Genomic DNA, 25,319 nt, shown 5'->3' with positions numbered 1-25,319 from the left:
TAGAATACATTGTTTCACTGCAGTGCTAGCAAATAAAATAAAATATTTAGAACTTGAATTCCCTAATAATATCCACAGTTTTGGGTGGATCACGCCTTATATGATATCTTAAAATATCTTTAATGTAAAGCAATGTTTTTGTTTCCAAAATGATTCTATGATGAATTATTTGATTGTGGTGTGAAGATTAGAAACCAGTGATACTGTTACAACTGATGAGTTAATCTTCAAGTCCCAGCTGAACATGTCCAAATATGAGCAAAAAAGGAGACATCAGTCCAAATCCTCATAAATATATATCTCCAGTTTATAGCATGATAAAAGTGTCATGACTCTACAGTCGGTTCTGAAGTGTGATTGGTAGAAAGGACGCAGTTTCCTTGTTTGTGGAGAAAGATGTTGGCTGGTTCATGTAGCAGGAGAGAGAGAGAGAGACATAAGCGTGTTTATATATCTGGTGTACAGGAAGTTAGACAGGCTGCATATTTACAGATTAGTCGATATTCACAGCACACACTGTGGTGGTAATGATTTGCTAAGTGTTGCCACTTCCAGCAAATATTAAACAATGTTCCCAAAGAAGGAAACAGGAAACAGGGTGCTTGTTGTGCTGCTGTAGCGGCGGTAGAGTGAGAGTGAGAGGAGCCGAGCTGACGGTGGTTGTGCTGGTCGGACGGGACCTCCCTCTTCCCGCCTGCTGCTGGCTCCAGTAGGCTGGAGGAGGAACACCAGCCTGGCGGAGCGACGAGACGAGGGCGGAGCTGGCTGGCTGGTCCTGGCTGTCACAAAGATATGTTTCATTTCAATAACTACCACTCGCCACCACCACCACGCTAACTACACACCGTGTGTCTGTCTGGTGTCCACACGGCTCCGGGTTTGTAACACCGACGACGACGACGTTCCGCCGCCCCGAGGAGCAGCAGCAGGATGCCGGTGAAAGGCGGAGGGAGACTGGCCTCTTATCCGAGCAAGAGCGAAAATGTCGGAGTAAGTGTTGCTGTAGCGTCCTGTATTTGACATGTGTGTGAAGTTGGTGACATTTATTAACTTCGCCATGATGTGAACACCGTGTGTCAGGTGGTTTTTACTGTCCACTGTAAAAGTGTGTGCTTTATAATGTGTCCTCATAACCTGAAGTGTGTGAGGAGGCTTCGTTCAGGTCTGTGAGGTGCATGCTGGCCAGCCAATAGGCAGCCTAGTCAGTACACCTGTTGTGCTTCAGGAGAGCCAATAGGAAGCCTCGTTACATAATATTTACTCTGCATGGTGTTTTCACTTGTTTATCAGCCTGTAACCTGAGAAAACTGCTGTGAGAACTTTCACCCTGTAAATCCAGTGTAGAGAGTTGATGATACCCTGCAGGGATGGTTAATCCAGTCCAGATAGACATCTGTCAGTGTTCTCTGGAGATTAGAAAGGTCACTGAATGTAATCAGTATAGACCAGAAGACGAACGTGTGTGACAATGACAATGGCTGCACTGTTTTGCTGCCTTTTTGAGAGAAGCACCACACAACCTGTTCAGGTGTCAAATCACTGCAGAAGAAAGATGGCGTAATCCTATACACAGAACAGAGAATAGAATAGTTACAATTCCAGTGCCGCAAACTTCAAAAGTATAGCACCATTTATTTTGAAAATGTTTTTTTAAAGGGCTTAGTAAGCAGGTAATTATACTTAAATGTTGCTGTGACCATTTGAGGAGAGGTGATGATCACACAATAACAACTGTGCTGGTCGGTCAAGGTTGACTCTTTCTATGTGTGTGTGTGTACATCTCCCTAAGGCTCCTTCTGGTCTGGCTGGTTGAGCCCAGTAGGAGAGAAGGCTGTTCAGATTAATGGTCACCGTTAATGGGAAAGCCTGGGGCTGTGTGTGTGTGTGTGTGTGTGTGTGTGTGTGTGTTACCAGAGTCTCTGGGTGATTACACACTGGCAAGCAGGAGAGTCTTCTTCAATCCTCTCAACTACAGTAGTATAGCGGGGCAGTTAAGCATAACAATTGTGCATTTTGCGATAAAAGCAACAGCACAGACGTAGGTTTTATATGTCATGAAAAGATATAGATATCGGGGCACTGCAAATTTGGCCCCTGCCCGCCAAATAGGTGCTTATTATTCTTAACTGTTGCAGAAAATGGATTTTATGAGTCTTAATGATTTCCAAGGTGTGTTCAAGCTGATTAGATCAGATGTCAGAAGATCAAAGACATGTTTTTTTATCCCTTTGTATTTTTTAAGGGTACTTTTAAAACCTTTTAACGTGAAAACCAAATAAAAAGTCACTTCAGGGTCAAACTTCGTCCCCTTGCCTTCATGATAGAATGACAACCAATATGCAACCTGTTACTAGAAGTTACCGTCAATCCTGAAGTTTATTCAACGATATCTCGGACGAATTTTACTGTGAATGAAAAGATAAATGCGCCGATGGAAAGCTGAAGATCTTGACATTCTTTAGGTGTATTTGTTGTGGCTGTAAATGGCCACCATGGCCCCCAGGGCGCCAAATTTGCAGTGTCCCGATACCTATGTCATAACATATAAACCTACATATGTGCCAAATGTGTTGCTTTTATCGCAAAATGCACAATTGTTATGGATATTTCCGCTTAACTGCCCCACTATAGTCTAACATTTTGTTTTGAATTCTGCCTGCTTTTCATTATGAAAACATACATACAGTATGTCTCAGCTATACGTCTCCTCCATTCAAACTGTGTGCTTGCTTGTGTTGAAAATTGCAGTTGTAAACGCAGTAAACAGGTCATGATTTTATAGGTAAGCAAAATTATTTTTTGGTGAATACTGAATGAGAGTTACAGCTGAAGTTAAAGCATTGAAGTGTCACTTGAAGTGCTAAAAGGGTTTGAGGTAGAAAGGAGTTCAAGTGCCAGCTGATGTGTAATCACTGAACGCAGAAGAACTCTCAGTTAAAGAGTTAGAGAAGGAGTAGAGGAACTGTCATTTGGCGTGTAAGTGCTGAGAGCTGTGGAATTATCAGTCGAAGTGTAAGCCCTGGAGATAGTTGAACTGTGAGCACTTTAAGTGTCAGTTGCTTTGTAAACACTGACAGAATCTGAAATGTCAACTGAGGTGTTAGACCTGAAATTAGTTGAGCTGTCATTTGAAGAGTGAGAAAATTGAAGGAGCAGTTGAAGTGTCAGTTGGACCATTTTCTCACCAAAATTAGCACGTAAAAGTGTTTTTACCCCCCCCCCCCGGAAAACAGGGTTAGTAAACAGTGAAAATGTTACGGCGGTTACTTCTTTTTTTTTCTTATTCAATCTCTCTTTCAAACTCTCAAACCAGAGTTGGTGATTGTTGGGATAGTGGAAAGAATTACAAAGATGGTTTTGATGAGTTTTATTTTGTTTCTGTCGAGTTCGAATGAAGTGTGTTTTACAATCGGTGAGGTGAAATGAATGTTTCTGTCAATGGAGTCTGGCGGCTTTGAGGAGCGCATATAATGGCCGTTTTCTTTTCACATCTAACTCGCTGAATTAAGTGTTTATTTCTACCAAACCAGAATTGGTGATTGTTGGAACAGTGGAAAAACTTAACAAGATGGTTTTGATGAGTTTTATTTTGTTTCTGTCCAGGTTGAATGAAGTGTGTTTCGATGATTAGCGAGGTAAAATGACTGTTTTCTGACTGGAGTCTGGTTGCTTTTGAGGAGAGCATATTAATTGAATGTTTTGTACGTTAATAAATTATAAGAATTGTCCAAATCCCTGTTGATTTTATTCATTATATATTCACTTCAAATGCCTCACATATCATCGCACCGGAAAAGCAGCAAAAATTAGCGTATGGTGTCCACACTGACGCCGTTGCTGATGCTGTGCTGCTACCGCCAACACTTTCTTTCTACATTGCAGAAAAGGGTGTTTGTTTTTGCCTTTAGAGTTTGCCTCTCATAATGGCCATTTCATTTCATTACAAATGTCATCCATATTTCTTTTAAGCAGAAAAAGGTTAAGAAGTGTGTGCTAATTTGTAATAATCTACAATTAAAAGCCGGTACTCTATTAATTTATGGAGCTGTGCAAGTCCCTGCATTTTCCACAACACTGTCCTGAAAATATTTAGGAATAAAAGCCTCTGTCCACAGAAAAAACACTAGAGGGCTTTTTTTCGAAGCAGAAACAGGAAGTGTTGAGTTTAAAATAAATATTTGCTTTTTTCATGTCTGTGACATGTTCTTCAAATATAGACATTGAAACTGTAGTAACGTTGCTGGTATGATGTCAATATACTGTCAGAAGATCATTTTCACTGTCTGTTGTTGCTGTGAACCGCGCGGCTCGCATAAAAAAATAGGCGAGACCTCGAATCCCTAGAAGAAAATCCTTTGTGTTTCAGTTGATGTTGGAGTTCAAAAATAGTATAACTTGTCAGTTGAAGTGTAGGAGATGAGCCTCCAGGAATACAGTGAGCTTTTTGTAGATTTTCCTCTGTTTGCTTCTGTGAGTGAGTTCCTGTTCCTGGATCAAGGAGATGCTTCGTATCTAATCTCGAAAAACAAACTCAACAGTGATGCATACTGAACTTTACTGAACACAAATCCCACTGTGCTTTTAATAAGCTGAATCAATTCCCGTTCCCGAGCCATGTCTAATCTAGTCAGTACACATTGTTCATTCACACAGACAACTGAATCTAGCACGGCACCTTCATGTATTATGGAACATGAAAATCACGTTACAGCTGAGTCCTCTCCTTTCTAACAGAGAGAGAGAGAGAGAGAGAAGTGTATCATCGTGTGTACTGCTCACTGGAAGGCATCATCACCTTCAACAAAAATCAATGGCACTAACGTATCTTGAGTGTCATCAGGTTTCTATCAATACTCCCATGATTGGGGTCTGTTCATCAGCTCCATTCTGTCTCCTTACAATAGCGGAGAAGCCGGTTCAGCCAGAGTGACGTATTCACACCAACACAGCTGCTGACAGTGAACAGGGAGAGCATTCACACGCTGGCACATACAGTATCAGATATAGACGGCTGGCACAGTCAAACACTGATACACTATATCCATGGAAACAGGAGACTTGTTACGCAGAACTATCCCTGTGTCTCTTGGAGATAGTTGAAGCTTCATGTTAACAGGGAAGGCCTCATGGATAGCAGTGTGGCTAGGGCTGCAGCTAACCTTTATTTTCATTGTCAATTCATCTTTTGATTATTCTTTGGATTTAAGGGGGCATGCCATTGATTTTACACATCAATGATCAGTTTATGTGTCATGTAGAGTACGACTCAGCCTGTGAAGACAGTTAATGTCTTCTGTGTTATGCCCTTTATACCATCCCTTAACAGCTCTGGGTGTGTTAGACTAGTGGTTCCCAACCCTTTTGGGCTGATGACCCCTTGAAATGAAGCAGTCTCATTTTTAAAAAAAAATCAAATTTGAGTAAAACTGTCATAGAATAAACTAGGGGTGTAACAATTCGTTTTTACAACGAGATACGATACGTATCATTTTCCATTTTTCCGATAGGATTCAAGGACAATATTTGGCTCATCTAGAGTGATACGATAGATTCAATGACTTGAAATCAATACAGTAGCTTTTTCCCCCCAGAAATTCCATCAGTGTGACTGTGAAATAAATACCTGGATACTGGACAGTGTGTCAGGATTCCTCAAAGTTTTTTGTTGTTAGGGAATCAGGGATAAATTAAATATGAATATAAAACAAGTAAACCCAACGATTAATGGCAAATACATGCACCTTTTATTTAAAAAAATAATAAAAAGCACAACTTCAGGACCCGCTGCTTCAGTTCTCAAGATACAAGGCATAAACCAACTTCTTTTCAAGTGAAATGAACACTGGTTTAAACACCTGCTTCTGTTCTCATTTTCAAAAGCAAAAGGTAGAGCAATGATATTTAACAGAAAAATAAAATGCAACCATCATTTCTTCAGGTTGATAAACAGTGGTTGAACCTGCTGCTATTGTTCTCATTTGCAATACAAAGGTAGTGCAATATTGAAAATGAGAATAGAATCAGCAGGTAAAACAGCTGTCAGTAGGTGCGTGGTCGTAGCGGCGTTGTACTTTATCTGGCCTTTGCATATTCTGCAAACAGCGAGTGATTTATCAAGGACATCTCCCTTTTTGCAAAAGCCAAAATGTTTCTACACGCTATCTGCTCTATCATGCATTCAGGAAGTATTAGTAAAGACCAACACAACTATAACACCAAGGTGAGAAACCTTGTCACTCAAATGACGCTGCTCTCTGAATTTCCATGAGAACTGATTGAGGACTTTGCCTGTATGAATACACTCCTTGCGGTTTCAAGATATTCCAGATATTCCCTGACCAATGGGAGCCGTGCCACATGGGCTTGGACAGCTGCATGCTGGGAGTGGCTGACTGATAAGATTCCTGCGTGGTGTCTTTATATCTCCTCTATGTGTGTCTCTGTGTTTAGTGTTTATGTGTACTGCCCTGTGGCTGGGGAATAAGTTCAGAGGCCAAGGGCGTGGTGCACTGCTGAAACCCAAGCTCGGGGAAGACCACATTTGGTGCAGCGCTGGTCTCTTACTGGTCTGGGCATGTGTGCAGGACTTAAAACAGCATGCAAACCCTGGTGTTATGAATGTAGAAAATGAGCACACTGTCTATGCACACATGACGTAGATTGCATAGAGTAGACTAAGAACAGACATGATGAAAAGTAAATGTTAGTTAATTGAGACAGCTTTGAAGCTGTTAGAAGGTGTATTCTTTCAATTTGGATGGGGCTAGGCTAGTAGTTTCCCCCTCCTTCCAGTTTTTGTGCTAAGCTAGTCTGAACACATCCTGGACCTATGCCTGAATGGACACAAAGAGATGAAATTGATGGCAATATTCTCATTTCTATCTCAGGTAAAAATTACGAACGGTAAAATTGGACTGTTTAGAGGAATAGTTTTAGTTGCCCGACCTTCACCCCAACATCGACCAAAGTTTTAATTTGTTTAAGTGCAGTGTTTTCCCTACATTCTCTCTACGGCACTGCTACTAAAATTTCACATGATAATATATCCTCTGCTCTCATGTGTGCGGGGCTTAACAGAGGAGGGACATGTGAAGTGAAGATAATGTTGTCGGTTCCGGTAACAAACCGGCTCGGTAGTGAACGACACGCCAAACGTGCTGATGGATTCAGTGTTTTTTATGTTTTTAGCTGAGCTAGACCAGAGAATATTCGGTTAAAATAGGTCCTCATTGTTTTCCGAGAAGTTTGCTGGAAGTGATGTAATGTTGCCTCGGTGCGTTTCATGTGGAGTGAGCACTGAGCCGGGCTCCGTTTAAACAATAGCCTGTCAAATGCTAAATTGCTTGTCAGCAACTGGTCATACTGTAACTTAGGAGGCAATTAGCGTGCAGTTAACACACTAATCATAATTGTATTTGAATGAAAACTCAACTCCTGGCATAGGTTCCTGGTGTTCTTAACCGCTGTTTTGGAAGTTAACGGGAGTAACAGGTGACGTGGTTCTTTTTAAGCACCTTGCTGTGCGGTGGATCTAATTTATGCCGATGTGAAGAGCTGGATTTTGAAAAGTAATTGATAAATACTTAGAAAAGTGGACTAATTGATATTTAAAGAAACTTTAAAGAAACTTTCATTTGTTAAATTTGAGAATGGACTTTGGTTTGGTGGTAGAATGAGTGTTTAATTGGGCTACATTTCATAACAAATTCAGATCGTTTCAACTGGAATTGCAGTGGATTCACTCATGAAGGAGAAGTGAACAAGAGACTATTGTGTGAACTTTAACTTAGGTGAACATTTACGCAAATTCACACAGTTGACCGACCGCAAACTGTCTTGACACTGCAACATTTAAGGCCACGGAGAGAGAATTGGAAAATCATTAAGTTTTATAAAAAGCCTGCTTTGTTGACATATAAACTGCTTCACAAAAATGATAGAGTAGGGTTTACAGTCAGCTGTGAGACAGGAGTGGATGGTACAAATATGTTCTCTTGAATTTACTGAACTAGGGCAGTGTTCTGAGAGATTAGCAGTGCCGCCCAGTAAAGAAATGCAGCCCAGTCTTGTAAAAGAATGCAGTGTTGTCTGGCTAAAACTTTGAACCTAGTTCAACTGAAATGCAATAAAAATAAAATGCCAGTGTGATTTCGTGCAGCGTGTGTGATTGTCCAGATGGAAAAATTAAAGTATTGTCACTGTTAATACCTGTCTTGAATTATAAATGACAGTTACATGTCTACAGTATGTAGCCACAAGGGTCCGTGTGATGTAAATTGTATTATGCATGTCTGCGTGGGTTGGCATGGGCCATGCATGAGCAACCCAAAATGTATGACCTCATAGACTGTATGCATCTTGCACATGTGTGAACACCTTGCCCAGACAACCAATGTTGTATAAACAGAACCGCGTAGTCATCGGCTTTCCACTGAACACCTGCTTATTGTCAGGTCACTGGGGCTGCTCCCTAAATGTTGATAAGTCAGATGATCAGTTGAATCTTATTTTGCCTTTTTTTTCTTCTTTTTTTTACTGTGTCACTGTACACAGAGCCTATATTTATTTCTTTTTTTCTCTATAATTTCACTTCAAACTTTTATGTTCATTTTGCACTCAAGTTTCTTAAAAAGAAAATACTCTGTACTTTTCATTTGACAAGTATTTAATTCACACAGGAGCATACAAAAATAGGCGTTACCATGTGGTTGTTTCATATAGACTATTGATATATTTAATGAATTGACAGAAAACATGCTATATCGTGATATATATAGTTATCGAGATATGAAATGACCTACAAGATTTTGGCAATACCGCCCAGCCCAACGGAGAGCAGCATGATAAAGTGCATGACTCGTGTCTGTTGGCTGCTCCGACGCTCTCAGCTGAATGTTGGCAGCTGAACTACTTTTGGACCAGACCCCTGTTCGACCTCCTCTACTGCCATCCAGTGTAAGTGACTCTTCAGCTGACAGCGCTGTCAGCTGCCAATCAGGAGAGGCACTTCACCACGGTGCACTAGGACTTTGAACTGTGACCAGTAACACACAGTTTTTATTTGTTCGACTGTATGGAAACCACATAAAGCTTTCATGGCATAGCAATGCTTGAATGTCGTCAGCCTCTGAGTGTTGCAGCTGACTGATCTGAGTCTTTGTGGGACGGTGTTGGCACGCTTGTCCTCAGTCGATGAGCCGGCAGTATCTCGGCCCACTGGGAGTTGCTGTGCTCGTCTCGTGCAGCTTAATGACATACTTAGCATAGCCTACCTCATCTCTTCTGTTTCTCTGCCAGTCACGAATACCAACACACACACACACACACACACACACACACACACACATCTTCATTCTCCTGATGCCCTGTACTCCAGTGTTAGGGATTGAAGTGTTGGCCCATTAATGCTGCGGATAAAAACAACGCTTCCTTTCTTCAGCATTCCAACCCCCACCCTCACCCAGATCAGTTCACATACTTAAAATATCCTGTCCGAGCCCCCACCCTCCCCCTGTTAGGACTCTCTCAGTACTGGTTTCTAATGGCTGCTAACTGCGCCACACAGCAAGCAGGCTGTCTGAGGCCAGAATACCAATCTTACAAAGTTCACTTTCTGGTCGTAGAAAGTCTGAATTATATATACATACATCCTTTGGTAAGGACTGATCACAAAGTTTACAATCTTACAATGTTCACTTTGTGTAAAAAGATTCAAATGTAAGCTTCTCTGTCTGTTAGCACTAGCTCTCCAAAACCAGCCAATCAGTGTGAAGCTCTTATTTAACAGCTAGCATCATGAAAAATATTAGATATATTTCCATGCCTTTTTAATTAAGATTATGAAGACACTCAAGATCCATTCAGGATAGAAGATTCAAAGCTTTATTGTCATATGGAGAGCAATCTCGGAAGCCATCTGCCAGCGGTCTGACAACGATTTAGCCTCTGGTGGCAACAGCCGATATTTCTAAGGTTCCGGTGTAGCCAGCGGATATCCGGGGCCAAGACTCCCGGTCATTCTGCGCATTGTTTACAGTCCGATGAGCAACTTGAGATGCTAGACTGACTGGAGTTGGGAGTACAAGCTGAGCTTACAAAGCTAATTATAAACCAATAAAAAGCTAAATCATCGTCAGACGATAGCCGACGGGCTCCCAGATTACATTTCGGCCAGTGTGTTCCCCTTCTTGTGCTCTCCATGCCGACTGCGGACAGACTACAAAAAACTGAAACTAGAATGCTTCCGATGCCAAACTCCTGTTGCCTAAAGATTCGTCTGCATATGAATGCAGAATCTGTTCATAGAAATGATATGGAGAAAGTACTAGTTGCACTGTACACTGAAACTCTTGGCTTGCTTTTGTGAGTAAAACCACAGAGCCTGGACTGTCCTTAACAGAGAAATACTACACAGCTTACACACAAATCTTCAGTTACAATATGTAAGTTTCTTGATAATAAATAACAAATATGAGTGTATTCGTTTTAAACCGGTATCTATACACCCTAAATTGGTTTGGGGTTGGAGGCAGTTGGCCGTGACTATGGTGAATGGTCAGTAGAGAGCTGGTTGTAGCTGTGAAGTCACAGTAACCGTAATTAGTGGTTTCAGTTTGTATTTGTAATGCTGACTGTCCGTATTCACCATCTGCTTCTGAACTCTTCTGAATATAATCTTCTAATATTGTGATACTTATGTGTATCGCTATTTTCTTAGACCCCCCTACATGCTAGCATTGTCGTTTTGAGCATGTTGGCATGCTGACGTCAGCATTTAGCTCAAACGACTGACGTGTACAGCATGGCGGTAGACTCTTAGTTGTGTTGTTACTATATCTTATGTGTATATTCAGTTGCATGAGGAGATTTGTGTCTTGTTTTTGAGGTTAACATGCATCTTTGTTAACTGAAGTCTGGTTCAAGGAGAAGAGATCTGAGATAATGCTCTCTGGGGATCTGGATGTTCTCACACTGAAAGTCAAATCCCTCCCAATGAAACACTCCCAAGAGTTAATATCACCTTTGGCAAACAATATTTTGAAATAACCAGACAGTGGGTGTGATTGCACTATGGTTGCTCTGTACTGGTTTTGTTTGTGTGGACATTTGAATGTGGGCAACACTACATTTGCTTGTGTGTCTGTAGAGTAGGCTACAGGTCAGTGTTTTGAGTGTATGTGTGTGTGTGTGTGTGTGTGTGTTCCACCACAGATTGTTGTTTCCTGTCAGTGAACATGACTAAGAAGACGTTATCTGTGGAATTACAGGAAGAGGGAGTGATGGTTTACAGGCTGCTTCCTGCAGCAAAAGCCTCTTTTCCTCTGTGTTTCCACCTCACCCCACCCTGAGTCCTGAGGCCAAAATAAGACCACAACCAAAAGATACACTCGCATTGTCCCTACGGGAGCCACCACCGCTGTCTCAGGCCCTCATTTATCAGACGTTTAACAACATTAGATATGATCTTTGTGATAGAGCATGTTGTCATTATCAGCAGTGGAATGTACTGTAAGGCACACTATCTGTCAGCAGTTGTGATCTGCCTCAAAAAAACATGTGCATGTCCTTCACAGATGTGTGCTGTGTTGTGCATGGAGAACAGAATAAGCTTGCTCAAACTCTCAAAGGGCCTGCTTCATGTAGGCCCGTCCTTCTGGTCAATCTTGTTGTCAGCAGATTTTGTACTGCATGTACGACCGTCCTTTTAATAGGACTCGCCACACCTGCATAAATGTGCCCTGTGTATGTGTGTCATATGTAAATAAGGGACCAGTGAGTCACGTTGTTGTTTTCCCAGCTCGTCCAGTTTAGAATGGTCAGTGTGCAGCTTCCGTGGTTACCAAACACACACGCCACAGTACAGTTCACATATTAAAGTCGTGCCATCGCGTTCCTTGTTAAATGTTGTCAGACAGGTTCAGTCTCATTGTTGTCTTTATATTAGACTAGATCAACAATGCATTTTTTTTAGGTCAATGTAGATACAGATACTTGAAAGTTAAAAAAGATCTGATGTTGATTTTCCTTTTTTAGTATGAACACATAAAGTGTTTTTGATGAGGAAAAAAAAGCTCACACTAGGTTATTTATAGATTTCTTCTCTGCTTTTAACACGACCCGGCCACATTTATTAGCAGAAAAGCTAATTCATCTTTTTAAACTGGATATTGGACTTCTTGAGGCTCTTTTTTCCAATCAGCTGCTCTGGTTCTCCTCAAGGCTGCTGTCTCTCTCTCTCCTCTCTCCTGTATACCAATGACTGTCGCAGCAACTATACAGACCGACGCATATTATCAAATTTGCAGATGATTCTGTGATGTTCTTGAAGAAGGAGGAGCATCAGCATGGGCCTGCGGTCAATGACTCTGTATCTTGGTGTGATGATGAGTCCTTCCTCCAATTAAATGTGTCAGAACCTAAAGACATGAATGTGTTTTGGATTCCAGGAAAAAGGTACACCTATTTTTTTTAGTAAAATGTGTTCTTTAATGTTTCCTCCGAAATGATGACTTTTTTTTTTCTATAAAAGTCTCATTGAATCAGTTTTAATGTTCTGTATTGTTGCTTGGTATGGGAACTTGACTTTGGCCAACAAAAACAGGCTCGGTAGCCTCATCAAAGAGGTTGGTATGCTTTCAGGGAGGAGTCGAGCCCTGCTTACAGACCTGTGGAACAAGCTGGTGTTAAGTAAGGTTACTTCCCTTCTGGAGTGCCAAAATCAGCCCCTGAGGACAGCGTTAGAACTGTACCCTCTGGTCGTTGTTTTTAAATGTCTGTAAAGGACCAAGAGATACGTTTTTTCTTCGTGCCTGCTGGCATTCACGTATTAACTGGCAGATTGCGACCCCTCATCACATGTTGCACATGTATCTGTTAAGAGCCCAACCAATACTGGATTTTTGAGGCCAGTACTGATAGTGATATTATGATAGTGAGAGTTAAAAAAAAAAATCTGAATTAAATATTGACAAACATTTTTGATTCTCTTAAATTTAGTTTCTATAGTTCAGGGCTGTCCTCGACCAAAGAAATTCTTAGTTGATGAACACTCGACTATGATTTTGTCTACTAATCGATTAGTTGATTTAATCGACAGATCTGTAAAACTGATTTTATCAAAGAATCGCACAAGAGCACCACTTTAAATCTTGTGTTTACCAGAGATGTGCTCATAAGTTTCTTAGAAATAAGTCATTCAGCATGAAAAATCATGGGGGCAGTTCTATTAAAGTTTAAACTCATCAGTGCTTTCTGACCATGCTGACATTTCTTGTTATTAGAGATGTTCCCTTACCATTTTTTCCTTCATAATACCGATTCCGATACCTGAACTAGCGTATCGGCCGATACCAGAGCGTTTAAAAACATGTCGCCATATTACTGGTGGGATTTTCAAGTGTAAAATATTGACAAATTGCTGAGATTTTATCTAGCACTAATGTTACACTCCCCGCTAGCATCTAGGGATGTTACGATACCAGAAATTTAGTAGTCGATAACAGTGCCTGTGAATTTACACGATTGTTGATAACCAGTTCAGTACCACGGTAAGAAACAAAACGATGAATCCCATGTACTTCAACATGCACTCCTTTATTACCGTTTGCATAGTGTTTTTTGCAGATTTATTATTAATCCCCAATGGTCCGCCTCAAGTTCATCACCAAAAAAATACATTTTACAAGATTAGATTTGATCACATGATGATAACGTTATAATTCCCCTTCGGCAAATGCTAATTTGTACTGAATAGAGCTTGAACACATCATAATGTAACTCAATGCAACCTCTGTTAGCTTGATTTCAACACAGATTTGTTGTTCACAAAGTAGCATTATCAGGAAAATTCACTATTGTTCCCAGGACACTGTTAGTCTCGAGCCCTGATCCCCGATACTTGTGGTACTGTAGAAGAACGCGTACAGGTCACATTTTCAGAATTTTGGTACCAAGTATCAGTTCTTGTGACATCCCTACTACCACCTGCCCGATCAGTACTGTGCATGTGCAACTCAAGAGATGCATTTCCGGTACTGGTATCGAAACAACTCTACTTGTTATGACGTAGAAGCGGATACAGATATAAGTCAAGCATAAAACAGTACACAGCCTGTAGTTCAAGGTAAAAGGCAGCCTACAGTAGTGTAGAAACATTAGCACAGAAATAGTAGCTGTAGTACCTTGTGTACATTTTATTGAGTTATCTCTGCACCAACGTAATGGTTTCACTGAGTATAAGTATTAATATCAGTTGAAGACAAATGATTCTGGTGTCCTGTTCAGGTAAACGGCCTTGAAATGACACCGTATGTCAAAATGTTGATGGATGTCATCTTATAAAGGACACACTGGCATGTCGGCAGCTGCCTTATGCTGTCCCAGCAGCCATATTCACAGGTTATCAGCTCTTCACTTCACAGACTTGAAAGCGGCGTAGAAATCAAAGTCTTGTCCTGTCGTGACGGGGATGTTAATCTGAGAAATTAAACACTGTAATTACTGAGACATAACAGGAAGAACGCTTTAGAGAGCTGTTGAATACACTGCCGCTGTGTGTGTGTGTGTGTGTGTGTGTGTGTGTGTGTGTGTGTGTGTGTGTGTGTGTGTGTGTGTGTGTGTGTGTGTGTGTGTGTGTGTGTGTGTGTGTGTGTGTGTGTGTGTGTGTGTGTGTGTGTGTGTGTGTGTGTGTGTGTGTGTGTGTGTGTGTGTGTGTGTGTGTGTGTGTGTGTGTGTGTGTGTGTGTGTGTGATATCATCAGTGAACTCTCCAAAAAATGCCCCTCTCAGACGGCGCATCCATAAACATATCAAACATGGTGTGTGAGGACCGGAGGACAGAGGAAGCTGTTCTGAGGTCAGAAACAGAACAATGACTAGACTCACTTCTGCTTCTGGAAACCAGACACCAGTATAGTCAAGTCAATTTATATTGCCCAATATCACAATTTGCCTCAAGAGGTTTTACCATCTGTACAACATATAACCCTGCGTCCTCAGACCCTCGATTCAGATCAGGAAAACTCTCCAAACATCCCTTTAACAGAGGAAAAATGGAAGAAACCTCAGGAAGAGTAACTGATATATATATATATATATAAAGATCTTTATATACAGTCTATGTTTGAAACCGACAATCACAGTTATAGAAAGTTAATGTTGCATCTCCTCTCTCGTATAAAACTGGAGCCTCAGAGCAGCTGTCAATCATGACGTCTTTATAGCATCAATTAAAACTAAACTTATCGGAAAGATGAACCCTTGAACATACATCAGTGTGATAAGAAGTGCCTAAAATGACAGAAACCATCTTTGGGAAACATTTATTTGACGCATACTTTGATTTTCTTTAGTTTGGCCAATGCCACATCCGCTAACATGGAGGGGGCTGGATTTATGACCTATACTGCAGCCAGCCACCAGGGGGGGGGGGGCGATCAAGGGGGAGATGTGATGTCGTCCATCTTTACATACAGTCCATGTGACACACAAAATCACTGTTTCTCTTTCCCTCTCTCACTCTGAGACTTCTCCATCACGTCTCTTTATTTTTCTGTCGTTTCCTCTCTGCTTCCTCCTGCATCTGTCCCTTAGACCGCAGGCTAACAGTTTCACGGGAGATAACTTATTTAAAATATCCTTCTTTTTCCTCCTCTTACAAGATTCCTGCAGATATCAAACATGTTTGAAATTAAGCCAGAAAATATAAAACCACAAATGTTTGTGGTGATTACCTCACACTCTAAAAAATGTATGATCTGATGAAAATCTTAATAAGAGCAACGTGTTTCACAACCTACAATGGGGTCTAAAGGCTTAAATGTGTTTGTGTGCACATTAGGTGTAAAGGAGTTGTGACTTCAGACAATCAATAATTATCAATACAAACGGCATCAAAAACAGAAATACAGTGGAGCACACACACACACACACACACACACACACACACACACACACACACACACACACGCAGAACTGCAGGTGCAGTGACAGGAGAATGTAAAAATAGCAGCAGCATCATTTATCATGGTGGAGACACTGTATAGCTTCCTCTGTTAGTCAGGTAGCTGCTCTCAGACCTGTCACTGGGCTTCTGACTGCTGCAGTCATTTACAACCCTCCACACCGTCACTGTCACCAGGAAGCACCTTGAGCTGTTACAGCAGCCTGAGAACGGAACAACATCTGTATTACAGAAAAACACTGGGGGACACACTATAAATATTTAACACAGTCAGCCTTTAAAATATGAATAAATAGATAAATATGGAAATATTGCAGAGCGATGGGCAGTGATGGAAAAATACTGTAAATACTTCAGTTAACTGACGTAACGTTGATCCATTGGATTAGTTTTAGTGTTTCCTCTTAAAGCTGCTATGAGGAACTTTCATTTTATGTTGATTTTGGCGGCCCCTGTGGACAAAAGTGGTAGTGTGGCTGAGCACCAGACTCCCTTTAGAAAACCTCTCATTTTACTGCAGCAGGGTCTGACAGTCTGCCCCTCTCAGTCCTGGTTTTGGTTCTCCCGTACCTCCCTTTCCTCCTGCTGGCTCAGCAATACGGCCTCGGCTGCCAGCAGCGATACAAAGCTCTGCTCCTGGCCGGAGGAGGAGCCGCCCCTGCTGGGTGCGCAGCCGCCTCTGCTGGGTGCGCAGCCGCCTCTGCTGGGTGCGCAGCCGCCTCTGCTGGGTGCGGAGCTCTCCACATCCAGCTGGAGCTCTGTCAGAATTGGCAAATGATTGGCCTCTGAGTTTGCACGAGAGGGCCACTAGAGGGTCTTGATCCACAGTTTGGTAACCACGGTTACCAGGTACCAGGTCTGTGCTCTCTCTCATTTGACGTCTAGTTGCTTTATGTTTTGCGCCACCCTCTGGACAAACTTAATGTGGAATGCCTCTAGAGGGATATCGAGATGTTTAAGATGTTTTTTGTCCAGACAGTCTGTCCTTTGTTCAGTCTCTGTCCAGCTGCAGTAAGATAATGATGATGAATGGATTCCTAAATATTAAGCAGGTCAGATAGCAGCATAATGAGGGCAGAATTAATGAGAACACAAACTAACTATCAGACAGACAAACTCCAGTAATGGGAGGATGGTCATCTAAATAAAGAGCTGTGTGTTGCAGACAGTGGTGCTTCAAAGAATCTCTTTGTCTGAGCACGACTCCACCATGAGACACAGACAGCGCTGTGAAGGGGAACACTCAGTCCTTATTGGTGGAGTGCTCTGAGCGAACACAATGAAGAACAGTACAGATGTGTTGTTGTAGTATCATCTCCTCCTCCTGCTCCTGCTCATCTCACCACCCACGTTCTATCATCTCCTTTGTTTGAGCCAGTTAATAGCGCTGTCCTCCTCGACCAAAGAACTTGTTAGTCAACTAGCACTCGTACGATTTTGTCGACTAATTGATTAGTTGATTTAATAATCAGATCCTGTGTTTAACAGAGATGTGCTAATGAAAAAAGCATGACTAATTGACTAAAGAAATCTTAGTGGACTTAGAGGGTAGCCCCTTGCTGCTGATGTTCGTCCTTTTTTTTTTTCCCCCCGTTGCCTTGGTGAAGTTATTGTGCTTTTTCGCGTGATGCGTCTTCAAATGTTTTATAAGATTGCTGGTGTTGAAATTGGCAACACCAGCTGAAACGGAAACAGAAACCTTTTACATACTGAACATACCACCATGGCTGACATTTTCCTCGCTCTGACTGCCGTTACCGTTACCCTCTCCACTAGCACCGCACTGTTGTTGTTTGCTATCGTCACGTGACAAACTACCTGCAATCAGTTCTTCTTTTCTTCGCTGCTCTAAAACAGTAGTTGCCAGTGGCAGCCATGATACATCCAGGGCGACAGCCAGCGCAGTGAAGGCTACTGTTTTGGAGCGGAAAAAAAGAATTGATTTACAGTTGAACAAGTAAATTTTTTTCTGGGTTAATAAATTATGGTATCGGTGCATAAACTGGCGTACTCGCCGATACCCAATCCTGAATTTTGGGCAGTAGTAGACGCATTTCCGATACTGGTATCGGTATCGGAACAACTCTAACAGTGTAGGATAGAATTGGGACTCAGTAATGTCTTCTCTCTCTCTCTCTGTGTGTGTGTGTGTGTGTGTGTGTGTGTGTGTGTATGTGTGTGTGTACCTGTTAGCTTTGCATCTACTTATATTTAAGATGTGTGTTTTCAGCAGCAGGTTGGCGTTCATGCATTCCTGCCAAACTTGCTCGAGACAGTGAAGCTGTCTGTCCATATTGTTTATGTTCATTTGGCTTTGACTTAGACAGCGATCAGCAGTAAACTGTATGTGATGTGTTTTAAAGCACACTTTAAAATCATATAGATTTACTTCAATCTTTGGCTCCTATTTCCCATTTTTCACCTATAAATTATCTATATTTATATGTCCACGTGTCTCCCTCGCACTGCCATATGTGCACTGTGGAAAATAGTGCAGAGGTATACTTGATACTTAGTATTTGATAGATTATTATGGACCAATTCCACAGTAATGTGACACCACTCAGTACTCTCAGGTTCAGGAGTGTTTGAACTGACCCAGTACTTGTATTGTGTGTTTCGTGTTGTTATTTTAGTACAGCTATACAACTCACTGCCGGCTGGATGGATCTGGTTCCCATGACCTTGTGCACGTGACTCTGTGTTTTGTGTGTTAGTGAGCATGGGTTGGGAGTGTAGGTCATCGTTGTGTGTAACGCCACAATATCTCCATTGTTGTCATTCTAAGTATGTAATTGTACTTTGAGCGGCTCATGCTGCTGAGACACACAGAGCTCCTCATTCCATCTCTGCGGTGCTCTGACAGCACTCTATTCAGCTGGCACATTACCGTCGTTTGCTGGCTGACGTTGACCTCGATAATAATTAATCTTTTTAATATAACTCCACCAGTAGCATCTTTTTAGGGCTGGTATTGGTATTTGAGTGATTGAAACATTTGATAACAGTACATCTGTTTATAGAATATTTTTTTAATAGAAACAAACATTTTTGATACTGACATATGTGCGATAAGCTTAAACTGGCAGATGGTATTGACCATACTGTTATAACGCTCAGGCTCTTATAGGCTATACATTCACACTGCAAGCCCTGTTAGCCCCTGCCCTGGCTCCGTGATTTATTCTTTTTTTTTTACCTACAATGTACCTAAAACGACGTCGTAAAAAAAAAAAGTACCTCCTATTCCAGACAAACTTTGCACTAGAACCACAGAGATGAAATTCAGATTCCCTATCCACCTTTATTGGCCAAGTACGTGTGAACATACAAGGAATTTGACTGAGTTTTTTTGCAATCTCTCTTGATGTACTTTCACAGAAATAGAAATAACAGCTAGGGACAAGGACAACAAAGCTGGACAAATAAAGGTAAAGAGTAGACAGGACTATTATGTACACGGGTATGTGAAGAGATAGTTGTATATATGTTAGTTGTTAACAATACAAATAGTACAAAGAAATGCATACTGAATGGATATCTGGATGATTACGTACAGTATACATGTAAAGATATACACAGCGTGTTGGATTAATACTGGCAGTGACAGATGATACGTACATATTTTAAAACGTTTGTGTATTAAAGAGTGTAAGAATTATAATTATAACAGCAGCAGTTGGTGTTTGGTGTTTGAGGGTTATTGACAGTGTATGACTGATTAAGTGTTCATCGGAGTGACTGGCCCGAGGGAAGAAACTGTTGTTGTGTCTGGTTGTTTTGGCGTGCAGCGCTCTGTAGCGCCTCCCAGAGGGGAGAAGCTGGAACAGCTTGTGAAGGGTCTGCAGTGAAAATTAATATCAATATTCTCACCCGACTATAAGTTTGACAGCAAAGTAGTGTGTTTTTCAAAATGTCCGATTGTTCCTCGAACACGGGTTGCATAATAACGGAGCTGTGTGCACCGAAGGCCTCGCAAGGACGACCTTGACCCTCACCTTGCTGCAGGTGTTGTAGTTAGAATGACCTGCTCCCTGTACATCAGGCCCTACTCCATCAGCTGTCAGGCCGGTTCAGCCTCAAACAGGAAGTTCAGAGCCACGCAGCTCAGTCTGTGCACATTCAGACACAATTGAGACTGTGGGCAGTGCGTACTCTATCTTTTTGAAGTTTGATATTTTTTTCAGCACAGTGCCGCTGCCTTAATGTCAGAGGGGTTTTATTGTTCTCGGAGCTGCTCTGTGCCTGCAGCCGCATTTCCACTTCAAAGCTCTCACGCCTAATTAGATATGTGTATATCCTGACCTACTCTCTGTTTATAGAACTGCACATTAGCATAGCACACACACACACACACACACACACACACACACACACACACACACACACACACACACACACACACACACACACACACACACACAGAGAGGCTGTGCAGAGTGAACCATGTTGAAGCCAGTCAATAGACAGTGATTGATGTTGGTCTTTGATGGCCTTAATGAGGATGTGTGTTCCTACATCTTCTACAGTTATCTTCATTTACACATTTACATCTGTCTGTCTGTCTGTCTGTCTGTCTGCTGGGTCAGGTCTGTCTGTGTGGCTTTGGATGGGTGTAATTCAGAATGTACATAATCTGCTGTTAATAATCTGCTGTTAGCGCTGCTCTTATAGATCGTAAGTCTTTTCTGACAGTGAACTGCTGCAGCTCGTTTTTTTTGGCAATGTTGCAATGTTTGGTCCCCCTTTTTCTTTTAAAAAACAACTTTTATTTCCAATAAATAAGAGTTTTAAATTTCAGACGCATAGTAGAAACAAAGTTTGGATGTATTTGGATTATAACATCATGCTGGCTATTGAGGTGCGACCTCCTGGTTGTAATTAAAACCCGACCGATACTGGATTTTTGAGAGCGATACCACAGTTGATATGAGACAGCCAGTCCTGAAGTTAATGTGAGTCCCTGCCTGATTGTTAAATGTTCCGCTGCTTTGAATGTAAAAACGGTCAGCCGTGCAGAACGGAGAGATATGGATGGTATGCAGTTCGGTGCTTCTGTCTGAGAAATGGCTCTAATGCAGATCCCAGCGGTGTGGCCTAGGAGGAGTGTGTGAATATTTTAGCACTGATGCTCATCCAGCTACACATGCACTGTACACTATAGACAAATGTGAGTTGTAGGTGGAAGTAGACAAGCTGCCATTACTGCAGTGGTACCCCCCCTTATAAACCTGCATATGCATGTAAAGGATTTCACTTTTTAAGCACTTTTATTGATAAATCTCAGGAGATCATGGTTACATGTTGAACATGCAGGCATTTAATGTCATTAAAGTTGCTACAAGGAACTTTTACTGGTTATGAAACAGTCTCAATGTAAGCCTCAATATGACCTACATAAGCAAACGAGACCATCAGTGAGAAGATTGGCTTGGATTGTTTGTCATCGGTGCCACCGGGTTCAATTGCGCTCCGAAGCTGAAGTAGCACTCTGTAGTTCTTCCGTATACAAGTAGATCACTGTCACGTCACTGGATGCAGGAAGAACAACAGATTTTGCAGCTGGAGAACTGCAGCAATATAGCACACACTGAGGAATTTATTGCTTCAATCGACACAATTTACCATCAACAACACTGATTGGACATCCACAGAAAAAGTGGCAAATTTCTCTTTTAACAGACTTGCGTCCAGTTTTAAGAGTCGGTTAAACGTCTTTTTTTGTTCTGTGCTGTTATCAGCTGCTCCAACAACAAACTGTGACTTTTGGAAAAACAAGCCCTGAGTCTGTGCTGCATTAAATCAATTTTACTCTCACAAATCTCTGTTAAATCTTCATTTTCATCTCTGCATGCCGTGTTTTCATGTGTCAGATTTATTTATTATTTCGTCTGATGGTTATGACAAAAATAATTCATGATTGATGAGTTTGCACTCATCAACATTTTCAGACGCTCCCCTCGGGTCAAACTTTACGTAAGGCTCCAAGAATAGCTAAATCATCAGTGAGTTTCATATTGTGGCTGAAATAAACACTTCAGCCTCTAGGGGACACTAGCAGGTCTCTAAGAGAGGCATGTGATTGGCTGAATGCATTTATATATATTATGATGAATACTATTCATTGGTCTTATGAAGAGCAGGACAGCTGGAAACACGACTGGAAACTGTGATGTTTGTTCCTTAAAAAATCCTGGGAAATAAAAGACTTTTAGTTTAATTTAAAATTTCTCATTAGCACCAATAACCGTCATCTGAGCTGAACCATGCACAGAGCCTTCATGTCTGCAGTCTGAGGTCGTCTTACAGCGAGCTATAGTTGAGAGTTGCACGTCACTTAAATCTCCCGAGTCTGATCCAGAGAGTCGTCCTCTCCTATCTGATTCCTCCTCCGCTCCTCCAGCAGTCGTCTCTGCTGCTGCCGCTGACTCGTCCTTCTCTGGACTGATGTGGGCTGGAAAGGTCACAGGCTGCGATAGGGAATCCCTCGGTGCCTCAGCCTCTCAGCTCCTCTTTGAAGATTAAACTTCCATTTTAATGAAATCCTTCTCTCTCACTTTGCCATTGCACTCTCTCTCTCTCTCTCTCTCTCTCTCTCTCTCTCTCTCTCTCTCTCTCTCTCTCTCTCTCTCTCTCTCTCTCTCTCTCTCTCTCTCTCTCTCTCTCTCTCTCTCTCTCTCTCTCTCTCTCTCTCTCTGCACATTGTGGGACTGAGAGTGTACTTTCCAAACTGTTCATAGATAATGATTGAACTTTTCCTAGTCCATGGAAACACCACATTGGAATTCTTAACTTAGGTGGTGTTCCCCTTTAACAATAATTTGAAATACAGGTTTATGAGTCTGAACAAAGCGCTGCTGTGTAACACTAAAACTAAACTTTGCAGACAACCATCTTCTCTGATTTAGGCTGCAGACTGAACTGAAGCACTCTCCGTTTCACTCTTTGTCTCTGCTGTGGGATGAATGTCTTCAGATGTAGAGGTCGGCAGGTCACGCCGAGCAGTAGCTTCCTCCTCTTCTCTCCCAGCATCCACGACATTCCCACCGCTGTTTGTGGATGAGTTAAGATGCAGCCCCTCTCTTGTCCGACCGAGCGTAGTTCTCCTCGTCCCATTAGCGTCCTCTCTGCGGCTCTCCGAGGAGCCTTGTTCTTTATTCATAATGGAAAGATAATGCCTGAAATATTTACAACAACAAGGGTTAGGAAAGTGTTTCAATAAGAAATGAGGTAAAACATTTTTAACAGCCAACAATGGAGGATTACGTAGCGTAATCCAGAGTCCCCCGGTGGAGGAATAAGCAGGTCAAGAGTAATGGAAGAATGGAACAAAGCCATTCATTTAATTGAACAGCTGAATTTAAAGAGCAAATGAACACAGTGGTCATTAAATCCTTTATTCTATAAATGTCCAAACTAATGACGAGTGTCCAGCAGCCGTTCCCAGAACCCAAACCCAAAAGGATTCAGGTCATAGTGATTATAAGATGGAGAAAAACAGCAACTCCTCACAGTGGAGGGATTATCACTTGATAAATGACTGACTTCAATTATTATTTAATAATATGTATATTTTAATGTAGGTGTTATTTTTATATGACTAAATTAGGGCTGTCAAAGTTAACACAATAATAGTTAATGCAAATTAGTTTTAACGCCATTCATTTCTTTAACATATTAACGCAACTGCGTTTTTTTCAGTTTTGAAGCTAGAGTATGGATAATGGCATCATATGAAACTAAAGAACCCAAAGAATCCATTGGTACCAACCATGTCATACTAGCTTGCCACGAAAGAGGCTAAATAACGCTCCAAACTTACGTTAAATTTAGGTGATGATAAACTAGCATGGCCATTTTCAAAGGGGTCTCTTGACCTCTGACCTCCAGATATGTGAATGAAAATGGGTTCAATGGGTACCCACGAGTCTCCCCTTTACAGACATGCCCACTTTATGATAATCACATGCAGTTTGGGGCAAGTCATAGTCAAGTCAGCACACTGACACACTGACAGCTGTTGTTGTCTGTTGGGCTGCAGTTTGCCATGTTATGATTTGAGCATATTTCTTTATGCTAAATGCAGTACCTGTGAGGGTTTCTGGACAATATCTGTCATTGTTTTGTGTTGTTAATTGATTTCCAATAATAAATATATACATACATTTGCATAAAGCAGCATATTTGCACACTCCCATGTTGATAATCTCCCTTTTTAAGGTACATTTTGAACGAATACAAAAATATGCAATTAATTAATCCTGATTAACTACGGACAATCATGCGATTAATAGCGATTAAATATTTTAATGGATTGACAGCCCTAGACTCAACACATCTGATCCAGATTTCCCGTTTTATGGTTCGACCATGTTTTGGTAAGAAGCCTCCCTGTTTTCTCATCTGCTCCTGTTTTAAGTCGCCGTTGAATTGACTTGTCCGATCGAGTCATGTTACACTCACTGCTCATTTTACAGCTAAACAGTACACTACAAGATGTTTCTGAAAACATTTGAGGAGAGAAATAGGCATTACGGTAACGGAATATTGATTCATACTGTATTTCATTAGCGCTGCCTAGTTTGACCGTTTGATCGGAGTTCGCAAGTGATTGACAGCTGCCTCCGTTGAATGAACAGCCAATAGGAACGCTCTCTCTCTCTCTGAAATGACTTGTGATTGGAAGTCTAGTTTTCTCTCAGAACACTTCCTTTCCTCACACATAACAGAATGATCCCAGTCACTTCCACACAGTGAGGCATACAGCTGATTAATTGAACACTGGTATCGGATCGGTTCTCAGTATCGGCCGATACCCAAAGCTCCCAGGTATTGTATCAGTATCTTCATTCCACTATACTAAGATATCTATACATCATGTGTCATTGTGTGGAATCCATGTGTGAACATGTAGTTAACACCAAAGTAGCTCTCCGGCTCCTCACTTAGACTTAGTTTTAATGTAATTAGCTGCTAATTATTTCAGCAGCCTGAACGATGGATGAACACCTCACGCTCTCCCTGTGATCACACATTAATGCACACATTATAATGCACGAATATTATTATAGTCCATTATTATCGGATAATTAAATATGCATTGTTAACTCTACATGGTTATGCAGGATTACCAATAGTCTCCGTAGGGCTTTGACGATGAAATCTGCAGCGTTGGTATATATACTGTAGATGCTGCATCACGGGAGAGAGGGAGACTAGCCCTTTAAACTTGATTGATGCAGATTGTGTCGAACGTGTCACTTCCTCCCTCAGTCATAACTCAGTCAAACCACATAACACAGACATCACACTGCTTGAGTCAGCGCAGAATCTGGACTCCATGGAATCATCTAAAATGT

The 25,319-nt window shown here is 41.5% G+C and overlaps 1 protein-coding gene across 1 annotated transcript in view; it reads left to right on the top strand.

The window, feature by feature from the left end:
• Nucleotides 1–419: 419 nt before the first annotated feature.
• LOC141768991 (tight junction protein 2-like) overlaps nt 420–25,319 on the top strand; it is an 85,085-nt gene continuing 60,185 nt past the window's right edge. The window contains exon 1 of the mRNA XM_074637592.1: nt 420–990. Within this exon, the coding sequence (XP_074493693.1) occupies nt 931–990 (60 nt within the window). The 5' untranslated portion in view covers nt 420–930. The remainder of the gene's footprint in view (nt 991–25,319) is intronic.

This window comes from Sebastes fasciatus, chromosome 6 (assembly GCF_043250625.1).
Source record: "Sebastes fasciatus isolate fSebFas1 chromosome 6, fSebFas1.pri, whole genome shotgun sequence".
NCBI classification, from domain to species: Eukaryota; Metazoa; Chordata; class Actinopteri; order Perciformes; family Sebastidae; genus Sebastes; species Sebastes fasciatus.
Note: the sequence above shows the minus strand (reverse complement) of the source record. Positions and strands in the feature narration are given on the sequence as shown.